Source organism: Myotis daubentonii, chromosome 3 (genome assembly GCF_963259705.1).
Source record: "Myotis daubentonii chromosome 3, mMyoDau2.1, whole genome shotgun sequence".
NCBI classification, from domain to species: domain Eukaryota; kingdom Metazoa; phylum Chordata; class Mammalia; order Chiroptera; family Vespertilionidae; genus Myotis; species Myotis daubentonii.
In genome coordinates this window covers 87,016,902-87,040,395 of record NC_081842.1, presented here as the reverse complement: position 1 = coordinate 87,040,395, position 23,494 = coordinate 87,016,902, and the positions used below count along the sequence as shown (strand labels likewise).

Sequence of the window (23,494 nt, the reverse complement as noted above, 5' to 3'; positions counted from 1 at the left end):
ATATTCTTTTAAAACATTATTGTTCATGTAGATATAACTAGACATAGATTTTTATACTTATGTATGTATATATTTGTGTACTATATTCATATGTGTGTATCTATCCATTTCTTTATCTATGGTCTAAACCAGCAGTCACCAACCTATCAGACCTCACAGACCACCAGTGATCTGCGAACCACCGGTTGGCGACCACGGGTCTAAACTATATATTTCTACTTTAATCCAAAAGATTGGAAGCTTTTCTAAATCCAGAACGCCAACATTATGTCCTATTACTTTCTATTTTGTAGTCTATAATTCAAGGTTTGGTAGAAAAACACAGATTTGGTAAATATTTTTTACAAATTTTGAAGTAATTATATACAGTAATTAAAAATATAACATCCATCTTATTTGAAAAAATTCACGAAATATCCAGAAAACTAGAAAGAAGAATGAACAGTCATACAAATTCTATATAATAAAAGGCTAACATACAAATTGTCCCCTCAACTGGGAGTTCTATTAGGACTTCAACCAGTGCATAGGGCCGTCCGTCCAACCCGTCCCAATTGGCCCTGATCCGGGCAGGCCAGGCAGACCCCACCTGTGCACAGATTCATGAACCAGCCCTCTAGTGAATAAATAAAACTAAAATGGCCACAAGATACATTTTACATTCTTGTTCCTGAACTGAACATTTCTAAGTTGTTAGTATATCCCATAAACATGATAGTTCAGGTTTGAACTTAAAGTCAAAGAATATTAAGGTACTTCTTGTTACAAAGTTTTTTGTAATAGCACTTATGCTATTTTGTCTTAGCCTTGTATCCATTCATTTACATATCTTGTTAGGCTGGAGTGATTAGAACTAAAATGTATAGTCAGTATTATTGCAATTCCATATGTGAGATTTTAACCAAAATATATCTTTAAGAGATACAACACAACACATCTTAATTGTACATTTGAAATACTTCGCAGAAACATGATGCCCAGTTCACAGTCATCCAGCTAGTGGGGATGCTTCGGGGGATAGCATCCGGCATGAAGTACCTCTCGGACATGGGCTACGTTCACCGAGACCTTGCTGCTCGGAACATCTTGATCAACAGCAATTTGGTGTGTAAGGTTTCTGATTTTGGACTTTCACGTGTTCTAGAAGATGACCCAGAAGCTGCTTATACAACAAGAGTGAGTAATTCTTTCCTCCCCTCTTTTAGCTTTGTTTTCCACCTTGTATTATGTTGACTCACAAAGATAGAAATCATGTCAATGCTCAGTCATTTACATCTGCCCCAAAAGGAAACTCATCCTTTAACATTATAATATTGTTACTTTTATGGGAAATTAGATGATCACTATTGATGAGCATGCTAATGATTTTAATTCTGAAATCCCCTTCATTGATTTAATGTTTCCCTGAAAAAGGCAACAAGATTATCATATGCTTGAAGTTGATATTTTTATTTTTCATATTTATATTTGAGGCATTTTTAAGTAGACTGTATAAATTCTTAGTACCCTCACCAATATCTATAGCTTTAAAGCATTTTAAAGTAATATTTATATAATAAACACATGTTAATATTATAAAATTTTCAAAAAAAAGTAATAAAAAGAAGAAAAGTCATCCATAATTGTGCCACCCACAAATAACATTTGTGGTTTTGTAAGTCAATTCTTCCAGATTTATCCTGCATATATATATAATAAAGAGCTAATATGCAAATGATCATCATGCCCTCGTGCCGGAGCCGGGGGACCTGAGGCTGTGCTGCCCGCCCCAGCGCCGGGGCCAGAGGACCTGAGGCCAGACCGGGGAATCTGAAGCTGCGCCCCCTAACCTATGGGGCTTGATGGGGGTGGGGCCACCCAGGTTTGGGTCTCGTGCAATTTCAAGGTGCACATGGGTGGGAGGGGACTTGACTCTGTGTCCCATGGCACCCCCCCCAGACTCTGACAAGAGGGAGATTTTCATATACATTTTACTAATTTTCTTTCATCTCTGACACTTCTATTATAGAGAAAGAGCAAATAGCAATATTAAAATATTTCCTCTAATTAATTCCCTTTTAATGTGCATGAATTTCGTGCACCAGGCCACGTGTGTGTGTGTGTGTGTGTGTTTGTATATATATATATATATATATATATATATATATATATATATATATATATATATATATGATTATTTATAATAACACTAGCCTATTTTTCTCTTTAACAATATAATTCTATTGTTAACAATATACTTCTTGAACATAGCTACTGTAAATAAATAATATTTATATTTTTCATGTTTAATAGTTTTATTTATTCTATTTTCTAGTTGTATGTTTTAGCTAACCCCTAATTAGTTGACAAGTTATTATTATATATACTTTTTATTTATTTTTTTAAAATATATTTTTGCTGATTTCAGAGAGGAAGGGAGAGGGAGAAAGAGATAGAAACATCAATGATGAGAGAGAATCATTGATTGGATGCCTCCTGCATGCCCCCTACTCGGGATCAAACCCGCAACCTGGGCATATGCCCCGACCAGGAATCAAATCAGTGACCTCCTGGTTCCTAGGTCGATGCTCCACCACTGAGCCACAACCGGCTGGGCTATATATACTTTTTAAGTATATTATATAAATGTGTAAATAATTCATCTGCATTTATAATTGTATAAGTCTAGTAATTTACTTGAAAAATATTCCTAAAATTGAATTTTTTATATCAGAGTCTGTGCTATTTACAAAGGATATTTAACTAGACTGCTGATAATGCTAGACTTTATAATTTTTAGTATTTACTTATTAGTTGTGACCAGTTGTACTTAATGTTTTTAATTTGTGTCTTTTTTATCAAAATGCATTTGATTATTTCACCATACATTTATTGGCAGATTTCTTTAAAATTGTATTTCTTGGGGAATATTTTCTTTCATGGCAGAATATTTTAAAAATAAATATATAATAATTATTACTAATTTTTAATTTCATATTTTAAAATATTTTTTAGATTACCAATTATGCATTACTTATAAAAATAGTATCATGTTTTATATACAGGGTGTCCCAAAAATGTATACACAAATTGAATGATTATAGAGTCAATGTTTATTGACATACAGTTCAATTTCAAAATTTAAGAGAATCTACAGAAATTAATACTTTTTTTGTCAATGCCTGTGTTCAAACTGATGGCCATTCTGGTCCAGGCACTGCTGGTAATGTGAAGCAATGGAATCACAAACATCAAGAATCATTTTGTTTGATATTTGTGGACCATCAATTCATCGACTGTTGTTGGTTTTGTACCAAAAACTTTATCTTCTATGTATCTCCATTAAAAAAAAGTCTAGTGGAACGTTAGGATAAGTTTTCTTTGTACAAAGATTAGCCTGGCTTTACCCATTATTTCCAATCATTTAAACCCGCAAAGGAATGAAAATTAAGTGTGTTACTAGCTGTTAAAAAGTGTACACATTTTTTGGAACACTATATGTTTACTGATTTATAACATTATTTCCTGTTAACAATAAATTCAGTATTTTACATATTAACTTAATGTTGTTTTGTAATCTGCCCTTTTAAACATATAAAATATAAAAATTTCCAGATAACAAATATTCCTTTTACAATGTATCATTACATAGGTTATAGTATTCCATTTTTTTAATGTACATAATTTAGTTATCCAATCCTCTATTAATTAGAGAATTTCAAAGTCTGGATATTTTTAACAATACTGTGATACATCCTGATATGAAATTCTTTTAGCATTAAAATAACCAAGTGTGTAACTATGTGAGGATTTTGATATATGAAACACTCAACTGTTTTGCATACAGTTCGTTACTGATTGTTATCCTAGTAGCAAAATATAATATAAAGGAACCTGTTCCTCCATATTCTCACCAGTCAAAAGAATAAACAGTTGTTGTTTTTTAAGCCAACTTATTGTTTAATTCTAAAAGTTTATTCCTGATTTAAAGAACCAACTCTTTTTTTTTTCTAAATCTTCAACCTTTACAACTCAATTAACCACTACCAAGATTGCCACATAGCATCAATATCATACTCTGAGAAATGTCCAATATGACAGACTGAGTTTCATCTTTAAATAAAGCTGTAGTGATAGGGCCACAGAATATGAAACACAATATTCTGGAGATGTTCCTAGATGTGCTGACTTAGGGCTGGAACATTCCTGAAGGCTTTATACATCACACTAATATTTTCATTTTCAATTAGACTCTGTAGTGGATTCACTTCGTTCATGAATTTAAGTATTTTTTAAAAATGTGTTCTGCATAAAAAATATTATTCTTAGGAATACAGTTCCTTAAGTTAAGAGTAAGAAATAAAAGACAATTTTATATCTAGCAGCTAGTTGAGTTGTTTGAGAACAGTAATTATGCCTACACAGCTCTTAGAACTATGGAATTGCAAAACAAGGGTAAATATCACAATTGTGGTTTTTAGTGCTCCTCCTCAGGAGTCAAGAAAATTAGTCAGTGAGCATGCTGCAGAAAAGTATCATTTGTATGACTAACGATCATCCCAGAAAACAACACGTACAACAGATGATAATATATTTATTGTCTCCAAGGATTTTTCTTTTTATTTTACTCATGTAACTCTGTATCCTAAAGATTTCCTTCGTAAACTTCTGCTATTGTATGAGTGTTTAACATACTCCATAAAAAATGCAGTTCTTGCTGGCATTATCCTTGCTGTTACAGCAATCACCTTATTCAAGAAATATCTCCAGTTTTAATGAAAAGTATTTGATAAAAAGACCTTTATTTGAAATATTCAACTTCTGGTGATTCAGCCAGGTTCTAATACCATGCTTTATCCCATTGTTATATGAGAGCACACTTGTTCTTGAGAGCAGTCTTGATTTCTAGGATACTTGAAGGAATGATTTCTCTTGTAGTAACTTGAAAGACCTATACAAATTGAGATCATCTGCTTCCTGGAGAATGTTAGGTTAACTTTCAGGACTTCATTTACACTGAATGTTACTTTTTTAGGACCAAGGGTTCCAGAAGTCTACTTCTTCAACCTCAGTAGACAAAAGGTGTTGCTGTGTCAAAGTTCCTCTTTAACATTTGTGACATAAAAGTGCATTAGGCTCTTTGCATTGATGATTCATTCTTAAAGATTCTTAAAAACTGCACAGAACAACTGGGCTCATTCGCTACCAATGAATAGCTGTTTAGAATTATCCAGTGTTCACCCTTTTAGTTTTTTGAAACTCCTCAAAATATCCTTGGAGATCCTAGATTCCTTCTGAGAAGCTGTAGTTTTCATCTGCACCTTGAGAATAATTTTGACATGCTTGATTTAGTCTTCCATAATAAGTCTTGTTTGATACAATAATTTTATAATTTACTCTAAAATACGAGTAATATTACTATAAAGTAATAAGACTGCAATTTTGTTTTTTAAGCTAACACACTGAAACAATTCAATGAGAATTGCCATACTAAGATGTCTTTAGGAAACTTGTACTTACTGCAGAAGCACTGCTATTACACACAATGTATTGGGAGTTCCCCTCTTGAAATCATCTTTACCAGTCAGGTTACTTTAGTCTCACTTACCACGTTTAACCTATCATCAGTCAAATTCAGAAATTAGTATTTGGTGTTCCAATGCATTAAACCTTTCCTGATTGCTCCACTGAAATGTATTGCTTGTGTGTGCTACCTGCCCTTAAGTTGACTCATTCCTGGTGACCCCATGAATGAGTGATGCCTAAAATATCCTGTCCTCAACAGCCCTACTCAGCTCTTGTAGATTCATGTCTATGGTTTCTTTTATGGAATCTATCCATCTCATACTTGTTCTTCCTCTTTTCCTGCTGCCTTATATTATTCCCAGCATCATTGTCTTTTCCAAAGATCCCTACCTTCCTTCTCATGATGTTTTGTCATTTTGCCTCTAACAACATCTCACGTTTAATTTGCTCCAGGACACATGTTCTTGTTCAGCTTCAGGTAGAGTGTAATTACACTAAAGAATCATGAATGGCATTTGATCCAATGCCACAGAATGAACGTACAGTGTCTGCTGCTCTCATTCTAAAAAACATCTCTGGTAGACAGGCAGGGTAGAAGAATGAAATAGAAATTGTATAAATTAATTATATATTTATAAATTCTTAAACTGGAAGGAGCATCTGAGATGTTGAAAAAATTCTTAGCCTTAAATCTTAAAACAATTTATCAGACTTTTCCCAATGCTGCTGTTGGTATTGTCTTAAGCATTATCACAAGTTTCCCTTCCTGTTGTCTTCAACAGTATGCTCAAAAGGAAAGAGTCCCAGCTAACATAGTAATGCACACTTTTTAGTGTTCTTCCTTTTCCATAAAGATATTGGATAAAAAGTCAGATTTTTTTTTTTAAATTTTCACTTCCAGTCATTTCTCTTTCTTTCTCACTACTGATTTAGGCAGAAACTCCATACATTGACACTTTCAATTATACAATATAATTATGCATCCTGTAACCTTCATAAAATTCCACTGTATATTTATGAGATGTTGAGAGTGAGAAATGCTATATTTTATTTAGTATCATTATGAAAATAGTTCAGTCTTACAGGCACCCTGAAATGTTCTTGGGGACACCCAGAAATGCTTGAATAATGCCATGAGAACCACTGTTATAGATATGTTATCTAAAATAGAAACACTTTAAAAACTAAATGTTTTAGCAGTTGTTGAATGATGTAGAATGTGACCTACAATGTAGCATTATGTGATATGACATTTGAAGAAAAGCCTAGAAGCATAAGTGCAGCTGCATACTAAAGGTTGCAGATCATCTGGAAAGGCCTAGGATTTTATTTGGTATGGATAAGATTGGAGCATTTAGTTCTGCAAATTTAAAACATGAAAGAATTTTTGTTGTTGAGGAAAAAAAGCGAACAAAAAATGAATTCTCTTTCTTTGGTTCCTCATAATGTGAATTTCAAAGTATAATCATGGCGTATGTTTTATTTTTTACACCGAACTACTAATTTACTTTACTTCATTCTAATAGAACCAAAGTATTACTGGTGAGAATTCTTTGTCACTGAATAATTTTTCAATCTTTCCCCCTGTAAAATTTTATTTTAAACAGGTTAGCATTTTTATATATGCATGAATGCATCTATGCATATCAACATTCTTATATTCATATGTTTAAATAGATGGGATATAAAATTCTAAAATCATAGTACTCAATATGTTGTTTTATACCATATTAGAGAAAATTTAGACTTTTATCTAATTACTAGAGGCCCGGTGCACAAAAATTTGTGCACTCGGGGGGGAGGGGGAGTCCCTCAGCCCGGCCTGTGCCCTCTCGCAGACTGGGACCCCTCGGGAGATAACAACCTGCTGGCTTAGGCCTGCTCCCGGGTGGCAGAGGGCAGGCCCAATCCCTAGGTGCAGCCCCTGGTTGGGCTCAAAGTAGGGCTGATTGGGGAGTTGGGGCGCCGCCCTCTGTCATGCAGAGAGCAGGGCGGATTTGGAGGTTGCGATGTCACCCTCAGTCACGCTCAGGGTAGGGCCAATTGGGGGGTTGGGGCACTGCCCCCTGTCACACTCAAGGCAGGGTCGATGGGGAGGTTGCAGCGCCATCCCCTGTCATGCACAAAGCAGGGCCAATCAGGGGGTTGGGGCGTTGCCCCCTGTCACGCACAGAGCAGGGCCCATCAGGGGGGTTGGGGCTCTATACCCTGTCAGGCACAGAGCAGGGCCCATCAGGGGGTGGGGGAGCTCCCCCATGTCACGCACAGAGCAGGGCCAATCAGGTGGTTGAGGAGCTCCCCCCTGTCACTCACAGAGTAGGGCCAATAGGGGAGTTGGGGCACCGCCTCCTGTCACACACAGAGGAGGGAGGATCAGGGGGTTGGGGCGCCGCCACTGTCATACTCAGGGCAGGGCCGATGGGGAGATTATGGCTCTACCCCATCAAACACAGAGCAGGGCCCGTGCGGTGGGGGTTGGGGTGCCGCCCTCTATCACCCACAGAGCAGGGTGATCAGGGGGTTGGGGAGCTGCCAATCTCACGAACAGAGCAGGGCCAATGGGGAGGTTATGGCTCTACCCCATCACACACAGAGCCGCAGGGCGATCAGGGGGTTTGGGCGCTGCCCCCTGTCACACTGATCCCGGTGCCAGGAGGCCTAGCGGCTCCGCTGATCCTGGTGCTGGGAGGCATATTACCCTTTTACTATATAGGGTAGAGGCCTGGTGCATGGGTGGGTCTTGGCTGGTTTGCCCTGAAGGGTGTCCTGGATCAGGGTGGGGGTCCCCACTGGGGTGCCTGGCCAGTCTGGGTGAGGGGCTGAGGGCTGTTTTCAGGCTGGGGGTGACTGAAGCTCCCAACCGCTCCTTTTTTTCTTTTTTTCTCTTTTTTTATTCTGGGCCAGCTTTAGCTTTGAGTCTTGGCTCCAGCTTTTAGGCCTCTGCTGCTGAAAGCAGGTTTCTGGCTTTTGTTTACCTTCTGTATTTGAAACAATGTTGAGATCCTGCTGGCTGACTGACTAAAGCAGATTTCTGGGGTTTTGTTTAGCTTCTATATTTGTTACATAGTTGCTTAGAGTTGCAGCTCAGAGGCCTGCAGCGGCAGGCAGGGAACGTTGGAGTCCTCCGTCACTGAAGCAAGCAAGCCTCATGTTAGTTTCAAGCTGCTGGCTTCTGGCCGCCATCTTGGCTGGCAGTTAATTTGCATATTGTCCTGATTAGCCAATGGGAAGGGTAGCAGTTATACGCTAATTACCATGTTTCACTTTTATTAGATAGGAAGTTATCTTGTATAAAGCCAATGCAATTCTCAAGCCCTCAAATTTATTTTAGGGACACAATTACCACATAAACTGATTTGGGAAATTTGAGAAAATCAAATGATTTATTCTTGATTTTATTCTTGATTAGTAGATTTTTTTATTTAAGTTTCTGTTCTGAAGATGAATAAATAGTAATTACCAATTGGGATTTTTTATTATATGAGAATATTCTGTCTTTTGACACATTGCTGTATGTGCAATTAAGACCTATTTAATTTTTAGAAAATAGTGAAATTGTGTGTTAGTAACAGGAGAAATAAACCTTATTTTACACAATGATTTTTTTTTCTGGACCCTCTTCTTTGTATTCTTTAGATACATCTTATGTGATTTAATCTAGTTCCATTTCTTTAAATACAGTTTATATGCTGATGACTCCAAAATTTAAATCTCCAGCCTGTATCCCTCCCCTGAGCCACAGATTTATATATCCAACTATTTAGTCCACACCTCTACTTGGGGGTCTCTTGAGCATCTAAGTACACAGTTTAGAATGCTTGATGATTTATTTTTCTGAAACCTGTTCTTTCCCCAGCCTTAAAATGGCAGTAAACGCTGTCACTTCTCACCTGGTTGCTTGAGCCAAAACCTGGGCATCATCTTGAGTCCTCTCATCCACTTCCCCTTAACTAAGCCAAGAACAAATTCCATCAGTTATATTTTAAAAATATCCCAAACTTGTTCGATAACCTCTGCCCCCTGACCCATTTTAGTTAAGTCACCATAGCTATTGCCTTGGAACAGGCATCCCTGCTTCCACTTTTGCCCTTCACCATGCACCTGGCAAAGTCATTTCCTAAATACCCACAATAATTTATTTGCATTTTTAGCTCTGTGATTCTACCAAGTTGGTGCCAGAATATTCAGATACAGCTCTGTCTTACCTAATTTCATTTGCAGGATTTAAAAGAAAACACAAAATGTAAGTAAGTGGTTAAAAGATAAGTGGTTAAATACTCCTGTTCAGAATAACTCCAGAACATAAATAATAAAAATATGAGCCTTTTTTTCTGTAGATCTTAAGGACTAAAAACTCTGTACACCAAAAACTGGTGTAATACAAAAAGACAATTATTTTTGATAAGTAATATATGTCATGTGTCATTTACACGTGAATTAAAAAAAAACAATAAGTAAATATCTAATCAGTGGCCTTCATATAGTAATGCATTTTAAGCTTGAACCAAAATAAATAGTGTCAACCCTGAATTTATTTCTTACTATTTTAGGATCAGTATGAATATGCATTATGTAGCTTTACAAAGTAAAACCACATTCAAAAATCAGATAACTTTAGAAGATTTAGTAATTTCGGTTATGAATGTTGCATCAAAATTTAATGAGAGTTCTAGTACTTTTCATTTCAGCAATATGGGGAGCATTGTATTATGTTAAAATAATCTAAATAATCTACACTAATAAAAGAGAAACATGCAAATTGGAGTCACTCCACTATGCCCACAAGCCAATCATAGCAACTATTCAAATTAACCCAACAAAGATGGCGGTTACTTTGCATACACAGGCAGGGAGTGAAGACTGAAAGCTCTGGCCAGAGTGAAGACTGAAGACTGAGACTGAAGACTGAAGGCTGAAAGCTGAAGGCTGAAGGCTGAAGAGGCTTGGCTTCTCCACTGTGGCTGGACCAAAGGCCTGGGTCCTGGGTGCCAGAGGAAAACCGGTGCCAGCAGCCAGGGAAGGAAGGCCTATTGAGCGAATCTTTGTGCAATGGGCTTCTAGTCTAAAATAATCTCTAGTTTTATATGGAGAATCACAACTATAATTTTGGAGTGCAACACAGGAATGAAGAGTTTGTATGTAAACATATTGCACACAGTCTCTAGTAGGAACTATTTCTGCTAAAATGCTACATTTGTTCACTCAGCATATATTTAAGTGCCTACAATACACTAGGCGCTATTTCTTTGGTTAATTACTAGAGTAAATCTAATTACTTCTATACTATTATTTCTATTACAGATATTTAGTATTCCTGGTATATTGAATAGATATTTTTTACTTATTTGCTTAAAATATTGTTTCTTTGGAAAATTGTATTTAGAAGCTAAAAATTTATACATTCAAGTGAATTCATATAACCTTTTAAAAATAAATAAGGATTGATTACATATAAACCACAAAGTTTGACATTTACTTCATTGAACTTTGAAAAAGAACTATACTCATATTAGGATATATGTTTAGCCCTATCCTGAAATTTTTGCATTGTTTTTGTTAAAAGGAGACATTCATTATACATCAAATGACCTAATTTTATTTTATTATTCAATTAACATAAATTTTCTTTTGTGTTTGAGTTTGTAGCCTGAAAGTATCAGAAATGCTATTTATATTTCATTTCCTAGATAGACATCTAGTTAGTTAGAATGCAATGTGAAGATTTTCTGGATTTCAACAAATTCTTAAGCATTTCGCATAATGTTGAAAAATCTCAAAATTTCAAGGGATGGGCTTTTGCTACCAAGAAGATCATTTGTCTCTGATCACTGTGGCAATCAAACATCTGCTGAAACAATTCTCAATGGCTTTTAGATTTGAACTACTGAGGGTTAGGACAGATGCTTCCTCTGGGAGTCTTCTTGGATTGCCCTTCACCTTGTTGTCTATAGTGAGTTGAGTTCAGATCCTGCAATAGATAGATGCTATTGAGTAGAATGATTTATCTCTAAAGCTCCACTTCCAACCTGAGAAGCCAATATTTGTCTCCAGGTTAAACACTCAATTACTTAGGGTTTGCTAAGATAACTCTCTAACGTCCTTTGTCACTCTAAGTATGACTTGATAGAGCTCATCGGCAGGAAATGTGAACTGTGGATCAGCACAGCATTTCCTAATTCAGCAAGGAGAGATTTGTATATGTAATCAGAGAAAAATTGGGGCAAATATTAGATATTATCCCTCAATGTCCAGAGATTTCAGCAATTACACTCCCTTTCTTTAGAAATCAAGACTTGGAGCCCCCTAGCCCATAGTAAATGAGCTGAATTCATTGAAAAGCCTGTAAAATCTGGGCTTTTATCCAAGGATCTCATTTGAACTGTCTAATGTCATTAAGCTAAGAGAACTGAATTGCAGGACCTTTTGAGAACAGGTTTACTGTGTGATTCCTACTGCAACTGCTGTTTATGTCCAAAGTGAACTAGGTTTTGGACTGCTTTAACTAATCCTGGATTAGAGTTTAGCAATTAAGTAATGTCTCTGCCCATAGAATCCCTAGTATCAATATTTGCACTTTTCTTCTCTAACTTTTCTGTAAAAAATTACATAGAAATTAATTCAGATTTGACACCCAGTAGATATGCAGTTTAGTTTAAAGCTAGGGTCATCTTTAAGAGTCCAAAATAATGAACATTGAAAATGTCAGTATCTTTTATATTCATATAGGTTTTAGAGAGAAATTTGAAAGTTGTAAGAGCTAAGGTTCATAAGTCAGCACATCTGTTAGAGATAGATAAGACAATATAAAATCATGTTTTATGTTTCTCATGACCCTCAGTTTGTGAATGACAAGATATCTGCAGAGGGGTTAAGAAAATTGGTTAAAATGTAATAGTAGGATGAAAGCTGAGCCCAGAAACCAAGGCTCCTGATTACTACTAAAGGTTAAAATCCAAATGGAGCATAAATCTCCCTACACCCCAAATTACTGAGCTAAAAATAATGAGACATCAGCACTGAGAGGAACCGGTTCTAGGTCTGACAGTGTAGATATGGAGAATGAACATTAACTTCTGATGATGTTAAGTTTGGATTGGAGAGAGCTCTCAGACACTCCTTATGCTGTGACTCTGGGCTTACTCCAGGCAATTGGAGACTTCTCAAATACATAGATTGCTGGAAAGCTTACATGTAGATATAAAAAAAATCATTTTAAAATATTTTTAAATATTTAAGAAGATATTTATAGATTATTTGTATAGTAAACATTTGTGCTTCATAATATCCCAAGCATCAAGTAGCATTTTACCAACCAAAATATAAATTGTGGACTGATTTCAAGATGTAGTTCATTTACAACAGTTGCATTAGAATAGTTTTCCTGTGACCAGAAAGAAGTATGCCAAATTCAGTATTTTATCTTATCAAATCCAAATTTTTGGATAGCTACTGAAGAATGTGTTTGTCAGTTATATGAAAAGCATCTAAAATTTAAAAATGACTCCCCAACCCATATATAAACTGGAAAATAAATTTCTGAACCTGAAAAAGAAAAAGAAAACAACAAGCCAAGCAATATATGAGCTTAAATTTGTTGAGGAGGGAGATGGGGGAGGAAGAGATATTGTTGTGGGCTAAGCAGGAGCAGAAGTATAAATAAATTCTGAAATGGAAAGTCACTCTTGTATATTCAATTTATCCTCTTTTCAGGGCTCAAATCTATAGGTGCTCAGCTTGAAGGTAGAGAACGTTATCACGAAGTATATCTACATTACAATGCATGGCCCTCAGCTTCTTTTACCCTATTTCATAAGGAAATTTGTCCCGCAAGGATCTTATCCAATGTCTCATTATGCCAAATGACATTTATGTTTTTGGAGCTGTAGGTAATGTTTCCTCTTGGAGTAAACACTCATTCCTTAATAAAATCTTTGGTCATTGATGCTTTCATCTGATAAAGAAATTGCTGTTTAATGTATAAGGCTAACTTAAGTTTCATTATTATTAGGAAGTTATCCCCTTTTCAAAAAAAAAAAAAAAGAAATTTACTGGGTAGAGGCCAAAGATGCTACCGAACATGCACAATGCACAAGACAGCACCCACAACAAAGGATCAATGTAGTCATATGTCAATAGGGTAGCTGAGAGAGACCTCATTTAAAGTTAGTTAACATATGTAAAGAATGCATAAAGGATGGGAGCAGGGATAATTTCTCAGGTACTTTATAACTTCTCCTATTCACACTGGACTGCAAGCTGCATGGGGCAATGTGGAATACATTGCAATTTATAAAATAATATGGACCAGTCTAGTCATTTGCCGTGAGGCCTCCCAGAATGTTGACCTTTGGGATATCACAAACATAATGCAACAAATAGTACAATTTAACTTGTATTAAGTTACATTTTTTTTAATATATTTTATTGATTTTTTACAGAGAGGAAGGGAGAGAAATAGAGAGTTAGAAACATTCGTGAGAGAGAAACATCGATCAGTTGCCTCCTGCACATCTCCCACTGGGGATGTGTACGCAACCCAGGTACATGCCCTTGACCGGAATCGAACCCGGGACCTTTCAGTCTGCAGGCCGATGCTCTATCCACTGAGCCAAACCAGTTTCGGCAAGTTACATTTTCATTTGATTTCAATCTAGTACTTAAAATGTATATTTCCTTATCCCCCAATGCAATAAACTTTAAGCATTGTTAATTTATTTTTGATGTTTGATCTTATTAAGATGACAATGTAGTAAATTCATAAGTGAAGATATTCATAAATATATCATATTTTTGCATATATCTTAATGCATACTTTTTATATTTAAATTTTTTACTAAGCTTCATCCTATAATGGAATAGAGTAATATTCATGTTCATAGATTAAGAATATTTATTAAGTTATTTGTGCTGTTTTAAGTTGGTAAAGTATCTGCAACATTAATATTGAGGCACTTGACACAGAATGCATATTATTTATGAAGTCAAATGAAAATCTTTATAGCATTCTGCAATTTCTAAAATATTTAATCTATATGAAACCCAGTGACATAGTTTTATAATTTTATGTATACTTTTAAAAATTGATCTTCAGCAATTCTTATATTTACTACCCATGTGGAGCTAATGGCATTATTAAATAGTAGCATGACGAGTAAGAGGAGACAATCAGAAAATAGTATGATTTTTTAAAATAATATTGTTATGCTACATGTTGCCTTATTCTTATTTAATATTTACATATATAATGAAAAAATTAGATTTTTTTCTAAAAATAAATTGCATATTTTAAAAATGATAAGCAGTATCAAATAAATCACTAAAATTTACTTCTCTAAGTTCATAAAATAATAAACATATTCTCTCTCAACAAAACATTTCTCCAGGAAACAAGGCTTTGTAAACAGGAGGGCTGAAAAGGGAGACTCCAGTTTTAAACTGTGGGAACACAGAGAAGAAGGAGGAAAGGCAGTTACTTCTATAGACATCTGAGTCAGGTCAGGATAATTAAACAGTAGACAGATCACAGGACACTGAGTAACCAACTGGCTACAAGATTCCCACATGTTCCATCAATGGGGTCACAATTGACCAGGATGTTCAACTAAGAAGTTTGCTAGTTACAAAAAGCAGGCAGGGAGAAAGCTTTCTAGGAAAAAATATTTAAACAGAATAGCATGTATTATTTAGGAGAAAGGGAATTATATTTAAGTCAGTGAGCATTGTTGAGTGCCTACTTTGCACATTTGCCAAGATAATATCTGAAAAAGACCATTGTTCTCGGCAGTGAGTGAGCACAAGCTCATGTGGCTTATGCTAATTGTCCTCAGCTTTATAAGCTATTCAGCTTTCATCGCCTTATGATTTCAAATTATAGTTTAGGCACACTAATTTTATTTATAACAATGGATAGGACAAGAGCTTCTACTTGAATTCATTTTACTAGTGTTAAATACAGAGTATTTGAAGCTGCAATGTTGAATTTAAAGAGTTTATGATAACATATCTATATCTATATCTATATCTATATCTATATCTATATCTATATCTATATCTATATCTATATCTATATCTATATCTATATCTATATCATCTATATCTATATCTATATCTATCAATCTATCTATATATAAAAGCCTAAGCGACTAAACTACCAAACGAACGACTGGTTGACCAGTTACTATGATGTGCGCTGACCACCAAGAGCCAGACGCTCAATGCAGAAGCGGCCCCCAGGTTGTCAGTGTACTCCCACAGAGGGAGCGTTGCTCAGCTGACCAATGGGCGCCAATCGGGATTGACTGGCTCAAGCCTGCAGCAGGTACAGCAGGTCCTGGATGAGTGGGAGTGGCAGGCAGGAACAGCTGGAGGCATTGGACCAGTTGGGTCTCTCACACTGGCCTGTGGGGATCTGGCCAAAACCTGCAGTCCGACATCCCACAAGGGGTCCTGGATTGCGAGAGAGCGCAGGCCAGGCTGAGGGACCCCACCGGTGCACAAATCAGTGCGCCGAGCCACTAGATTTTAATAACATTTACCCTTCCTCGAACTCTATAATGATTTGCTATGTTGGAATCTCTCTTGTAGCTTGATTTTATATTAAGTGTGTACAATTATGGTTTATGTTTCTCTCATTTAAAGTCAGAGTCACTTGACATGTTTTACCAATCATAGAAAATTTTTAAAAATTATAATATTCCTCTTAATTTGATTTATTTTTAGTAACAAATGCTAAATTTGAATAGTGCTTTGAAGTTGACAATAAGCCTTCCCTTCTAATAAATTCTCTATACCAATAGTAAGGGTGTGCTAACCAATGGAAGAAAATTAGAGAAGAAGAATGGCAAACATTTATTGAGTACTGTATTAAAGATTAGACACACTATTAGTTTCTTTATGTGTATCATACATTCATTGCTAATGATGAAAAATGTTCCTAAATAATAATGAATATAATATTCAATCAACTTTGTTCTTTTCCTGATTCCCTCGGTGGTGGATGGCACCATTTACCAGATCGCTGAGTAGGGCCAAGATGAGAATATTCAATCTATGATTATCACGTCAATGTGAGAGCAAAAATAATCAGTCTAAAACACCACCTGGACACAGATAATGAAAGTTTTCTAATAAAAAAGCTAAGTGTTCAAGGGTTAAAATTCTAGGGTTCAAAGCTAACTATCTACCGGCTTCAACATGGCATTCAGCAAAGGCGAACAATATCTATTCATTCACAGTTTCTTCTAAATAAAAAGTTCAAATTAGCCCCAGTTGTCTCTTCAGAATGAGTTGTATAGGTATAATGTAGAAAAATATGAATTAAGCTTATTCTATTTGTTATTAATATAAACATATTAACTTTTAAGTATATGGACTAACTAAACAGTGACATGGAACAGAGCTCAGCCATAATGAAAAAAAAAAAAAAAACACACACACAAACTAATACACTAAAAGGTTAATTAATGGAAACTTCTAGATAAGTTAAGGAAACATATAACTTTGCTAACTGATTTAATTGTTGAAATAACTGAATGCCACTTATTTACTTTTCTTGTGTTTAGAATAACATGTTCGAAATAAAATGAAAAACTTCAAGTGATCTCCCTTATGCTTTTCCATAAGAGTGACTACTTGAGCTGTAATATAGTCTGGAGCCAGAGGAAAGCTTAGATTAAAAACCTGAACGACAAACAAGAGGCCATAACCTGCATGTCCAAAGTTAGCAAATACTGCAGTGAGAGGCTTGTGTCCTTTCATGGGTGACCACTGTGCAATGTGGCCAGCATACTTTCCCAATGCAGCACAGTGAGTGGATGGCCAAATATTTTGTTAAGAATTAGTGCAGCCCAAGGTAAAGATAGTGCATGGATTATTTGATCAGCCACTGTTAACAGAATATTTTTGTATTTAAAAGTTAAATTAGTTACTCTAACAAATGTGTGTGTGTGTGTGTGTGTGTGTGTGTGTGTGTGTGTGTGTGTGTGTTTGGCAGGCACATATTAGCGCAAGAGCAGAATTCAAAATAAAGCATTTTTATTAATATAATTCTTTATGCATTTTTTTCAAAACACATTTTCTATTTGTGTAGGTTCTTATATTTTAATAAGATTTATACAGTGACAGCAAATAGACAGCACTGATTGGAAAATCATTCTGGAAATAACTTGCTTGAATCTGTAACCATGTACTACATTAGAGAATACACTGCAAGGGTTGCAGTCAAGCTTATGGGATTGTGGAGAGCACAGCCCCCACTGACTGAAGAGATGGGCTTGGCTGTAGCCACAGAGATCCATCCAACAGCATGTGTGTCTGTATACAGAACAGCGCATGAAAAGATTCTCCTTCCAAGCTTAAACACAAGCTTGGCTATGTCCTTCTTAAAAAAAAAAAAGTAATAAATAAAATAAATAAATAAAAATAAATCACTTTTTAGTATTTACTCTTTTAAGGAACTTCATTAAAATATGTTCACTGCTCTCCTTTCTGAAAAAATAGTGATGAATCACTTAAGATGAAACAACTCAACTTTGGCAGGCACCGTTTTAATCCTGGTGGAAGTAACAAGCAGTAAGTTCATGGTGGTCATCAATCTATTTTAATTTCAACAAGAGATCTTAGTAAGGTGACATGCATCGGTGCCTTGTACTTTCTAAGTAAACACAACATTTTTAGCATGGAAAGAATTTTCTTTTCATTTTTTGGTGAGTGCGGTTTTTGTGGCACACAAAATACCCTGACAAATTCAGTTAGATTTCAGATGATAATGTATATTATATATCTTATGCATTGATCATGTGTGTCCACGTGATTTTATATTCAAAAAGAGGAAAGTTCCCATCCAGTGGACATCAACAGAAGTTACAGCCTATGGCAAATTCACATAATTAGTAATTTAGTTCTGGGCAACGGAAAGGAAATAGCAAGGTGTTGGTAGCAGACAAAAGACAGTTAGCTGGGATTTTAAAATAGTATCTTTGCTTTTGGATCATGAATATAGCTTTGTTTGACTTACATTAATTCCTGGAATTCTTTAAGAGAGATAAAGTGTGTCCAATGGTTCTCTTTGGCATCGTGAATAAATTTTGCTAATTGCCACATGTATAATTCTGTTTTCATCAAACTTCAGAGGTATTATTTGAAATCTTGCCTCTTAAAAACCCAAACTTCATCTAGGCAGATGCAAATATGTTAATTTGGGGGGTTAAATATTATTTTTAAGTTTGAACGCATTGACAGAGAAAAGGGCAATATTAGCTTGACACTACCAGACCCTCTGAATTTAAGTATGAAAAAGACCTTTCAAATTTTTGCTGAAAAAATTACACACTGTAAAGTAAAGAGTAAAGGAGTGAATGTGAGTGTGTGAGAAAGTAAAGAAAGGGGAAACTCCTAAGACAACATGCCATCTCATCTACATGACTGCAAACATTTTCCATTGTTTTTATGGTTCTACATCATCATAGTGCATGCTGAGCACTCTAGTATCTCCCACCAACTCCCAAGGCTTTCTTAAATTGGCTCCCATCTCTCCAATTGATTTATTTTTTTTCACCAATGTAAGTCATCAACTACCCTTAGGCTGGAGGCATCATAAGAAGGCTGTGTGCAGGCCCCCTCTCTGTGCTCCCTTGTCTACAGTTTCATGCAGTTTTCAAAGCCCTACCTCTCTCAAAGCTCTTCTGGCAGTACTCTCTCTGCACAGCTCACTTGAGTGAAAATGTCAAGAAGGGTCAAGTCTTCTAAGGTCCTTAAAACTACGTATACCTTTCTCCTCTACGGGATAAAACTCAGTATACCTCTGAGTAATTTCTGATTAACCCTTTTCTCATCCTCTCTCATTATATTTCTCCACATAATCTGTTGTATTTTTACACCAGAAACTGTTCTTCCAGAACATATATTTTCTTCCTCTGTGCTTTGATGTCTGCCATTCCAGCAGAGTGTGGGAGTAGTAAGCTAATGTTTCTTGAAGCTTTACCAGGTGCCAGGGACTTTGCTAAAGATTTTACTGAAACTTGTCATTTAGCCCAACAACAAAGCTATGCATCGGTACTCTTACTTTACCAAGTAACAGATGAGGAAACGGGCCTATTGAGGTTAAATGATGCACCTCCTGTTTCCCATCTGTTTCTCCAAAGCAATACATTGTCCCCCTTGAGCATTACTTCAGAACCAGCGAAGGGCTATGAGGCGCAATGCCAGTGGAGCACATTTTGCTGAATACAGCTTCATATTCTGATTCTGTAAATTCTTTGGAACATCCATTATTTTTTCTTGTTGAATCAACAATTTGATACATCTTTTAAAGCTCCATTTATGCATGACCTCCCTCCTCAGTCTCTCTAGTGATAATTGGGGCTCCCTGCTCAGGAGCATGTCTTCCCTACCCCCTTTCTGCTTAAAGTGGGTTTCATGACCAGCATGGTCATCATCCCCTGGAGCCTCTTAGAAACTCAGGCCCTGCCTACGCTCTAAAGCTGCTGAACCGGGATTTCCCTGGCATCAGGGCAAGCTGCGGATGATTCATACACGTTGTAAAGTTTGAAGCAAAATTTATCTCTTTGGTAAGATAATTATTTTTTCTGCATTTAATTATGCACAACAACTAATACTTATTCCTGTTTGCCTGATATTTTCCAAGTAGGAGGGCAAGCATATTATTTATATTTGTCTCACCCAGAGTGACTAGCATAATACTTCCCATATGGTTGCTACTTGGCACATCTTTATTAAATACATTTATTAATCTGAGAGATAATTCCATAGGAGGCATACCTTTATATATACTATAGCTCATAGAATCAATATCCTTCTCTAGGAAGTTCTGGGAAGGTAGTTATCTTATCTTTCTTGTTTATATTGTATCTACCTAGTATATGAAAGTGAGTCAATGGAGGAAAAAATAATGATGAAGTGGGTCAATGGGGGAAAATAGGGAACATCTGTAATACTCTCAACAATAAAGATAAATAAAATTTAAAAACTAAAAAATAATGATGAAGTGAGGCACTGAATAAATTAAGATAATCAAATATTGTATTAAAGAGAGTTGGTAGATGGAAAAAATTATTTTTAATTTATTTAGTTAAAAAATACCTATAAGTGTCAAGGAAAACTTATTCACATTATGAACTAAGATTGTAGATAGAACATAAATCTAATTAAATCAATAAAGGTTGATTTGAGATCCCTCATTCTATTCTAACTTAATAGTATTGCACATGCACATCATGTTGCTTTGTTACAGATGACTAAGGTACCACAGTTGATATGACATGTCAGTGGTTAAGCAATTTTCAATTTTTCTTTTTATATTAAAATTCTTTTAAATCAATTGGAAGCAAATTGATTAACTTGCAGTAAATTCACTTGCAGTAAATAGTATGCCACACAGTCCTGTTTGACATTAATATAGAAGAATATCAAGATACATAAATGGAAACCCATGTCCCATTTCAAAAGAGAAATACCCTGACAAGTTCAGTCAGATTTCAGATTATAATGTATGTGTCTTAGGCATTGATCATGTGTGCCCATGTGCTTTTATATTCAAAGGGAGGAAAGATTCCCATCCGGTGGACATCACCAGAAGCTATAGCCTATCGCAAATTCACGTCAGCCAGCGATGTATGGAGTTATGGCATTGTTCTCTGGGAGGTGATGTCCTATGGAGAGAGGCCATACTGGGAGATGTCCAATCAGGATGTAAGTATATGTAGTCCATGAGTTATGGAGTCAGATTAAAAGATCAAGCTATGCAAGGAAGTGGAGCCTAATGAAACCAGGTGGCTCCCAGTTTTTGACATTGAAATAGAATACTTAAAAAATGAAATTGTTTTCAAATCTTGCTAGAATAGTAATTGAACTGCTCTTATGGGTTTACAGTTTTCCCTCAAGCAGGGGTTTAGAATTGAGGCAAAAATGAAGGCATTTGTACTAAAATGTAATGAAATAAGTGACTATCAAGATAACCAGTATATGCCAGGGAGTGTTGAAATATTTTTGCTACACAATTGTTTCTAGGTAACATTAGTAAGATACACATGTCTGCCAGCCTTTGTAGATTTAATTAATGCATCTATGCCAACATTTTGTTTATTTAAATATAGTATTTCCCAAAGTCAGACAAAACAATCAATCTGTAGCATGTTGTTCCTCATTATGTATTAATGTTGCACATGAATTTCATTATCCAAATTGAAGTCTCTGGATGAAAAAAAAATAATCTTTAACTCTCTGTTATAACTGTGATATGATTTTTCAAAAGGATTTTTGTTTTTATAAAGTCATGTTTGCTCATGCTTAGTAAAAGGATGCTCTTGGCACGTGGGATCAGCACTCAGAGGTTTTTCTTTATGCTCAGCCAGAAACTGTGAGCGTGATCTCAAAATGCACAAGCAGGAAAGCTGAGATGCTTTTAGTCATTTCCTACTCACCACATATAAAACTGCTTTTAATGTGTTTGGATATGAAAACCTTTTTGTACGTCTTCAAACAAGCTATTTTTTATAACAATAATGGGAAAGTCAGACTCCCTTTTCCACATCTCTATTTTCCAAGTTTTCTCTGTATCAGAGCCCCCCAAAAAGTGGCCTCTGGACCAGCAGGTTTAGCATGGCCTGGGAATTTGCAGCAATGCATGTTCTCAGGCCTCGCCCCAGAGTGATGCAATCAGAGGTTAGTCATCTGTATATTATTAAGTTCTCCAGATGACTCATACATGTAAAGTTTAAAATCACTGTTTTATGTCATTTAAAAATACTAATACGCTGATTGTTACTTAACCATGCAACTCATGAGCTTTTACCAAAGGACCTGACCATGATTTGAAATGTGGTATAAAGAAAATCTATAAACTGTGGGGGGGGTCTGTATTCATTCATATATAGTTTCCATAGAAATTTATATTACCAAACAAAAGCTTCTTTATAATTCACTGAATTTCCTTTGTCATAGATTTTTTAAGCTTTAATCTGAAAAGTTTATTAACTTTTCAGATTAAATCTTTACAAACTCTTCTAAATTTACTTTCTCTCTCTCTTGATCTTCCTTTAGATAACATTTTGGGCATTAATAATATCTTATTTATTTGATAAGATATTATTTTTTAAGCGATTTAAAATGAGAACTTTTTCACTTAACTTTAAAATACTCATATTATTTTGGTCTGCCCATAAAGAAGTTGGAAGCCCACCTCTTAAGTCTCCGGAAACTTTGCTTCTTGCCCAGGTAATTAAAGCTGTGGACGAGGGCTATCGACTGCCACCCCCCATGGACTGCCCGGCTGCGTTGTATCAGCTGATGCTGGACTGCTGGCAGAAAGACAGAAACAACAGACCCAAGTTTGAGCAGATTGTCAGCATTCTGGACAAGCTCATCCGGAACCCAGGCAGCCTGAAGATCATCACCAGTGCAGCAGCAAGGTGACACATAGTTTGCATCATGCACTCGCTCCAAAGAATGTATTTTCTATCTCCAGTTGTTAAGTTCTATCTCCCACTTCCTCACCTGCATCCGTTGACACTTATATTCCTCAAGACTGAAGAGACACATTTTTTTTCTCCTTTTAAATTGGTCAGGAAGAAATCTCACGCAATTTAATGATAAAGATGAAATTCCCTGTTATTTTTAATTTTCATCTTCACTAGAAGTGAATTTACATTCAGGCCTAAGTCTTTGGAAAATAGGACACATAGCTTCTTTTCACTCTCAACTATTTAAACAGGAAAAAAAATGTCCTGGAGTGGTAAGGAATTCTAGTGAAGTCCTGATTTATTCTGCATTTAAAGTAAAGCTACAAAAATAATAAAAATGCTTCCAAAACATTACATTGGGTAGCAGAATGCAATACCCCCTTAATTAAGCCACTATTTATTCAACCCATATTGTGTGCCAATTACATTTTTAGGTTCTGTCAAGGATAAAACTAAGAGTGAAATAATGGCAATGTTGCAAGACAGCAGCACAACATCAATGCATCACATAC

General features: G+C 35.7%; 1 protein-coding gene across 1 annotated transcript in view; it reads left to right on the top strand.

Moving 5' to 3' along the window:
- EPHA3 (EPH receptor A3) overlaps positions 1-23,494 on the top strand; it is a 373,137-nt gene that overhangs the window by 326,860 nt on the left and 22,783 nt on the right. The window contains exons 14-16 of the mRNA XM_059688051.1: positions 967-1,176; positions 21,064-21,213; positions 22,738-22,931. Of these exons, the coding sequence (XP_059544034.1) occupies positions 967-1,176; positions 21,064-21,213; positions 22,738-22,931 (554 nt within the window). The remainder of the gene's footprint in view (positions 1-966; positions 1,177-21,063; positions 21,214-22,737; positions 22,932-23,494) is intronic.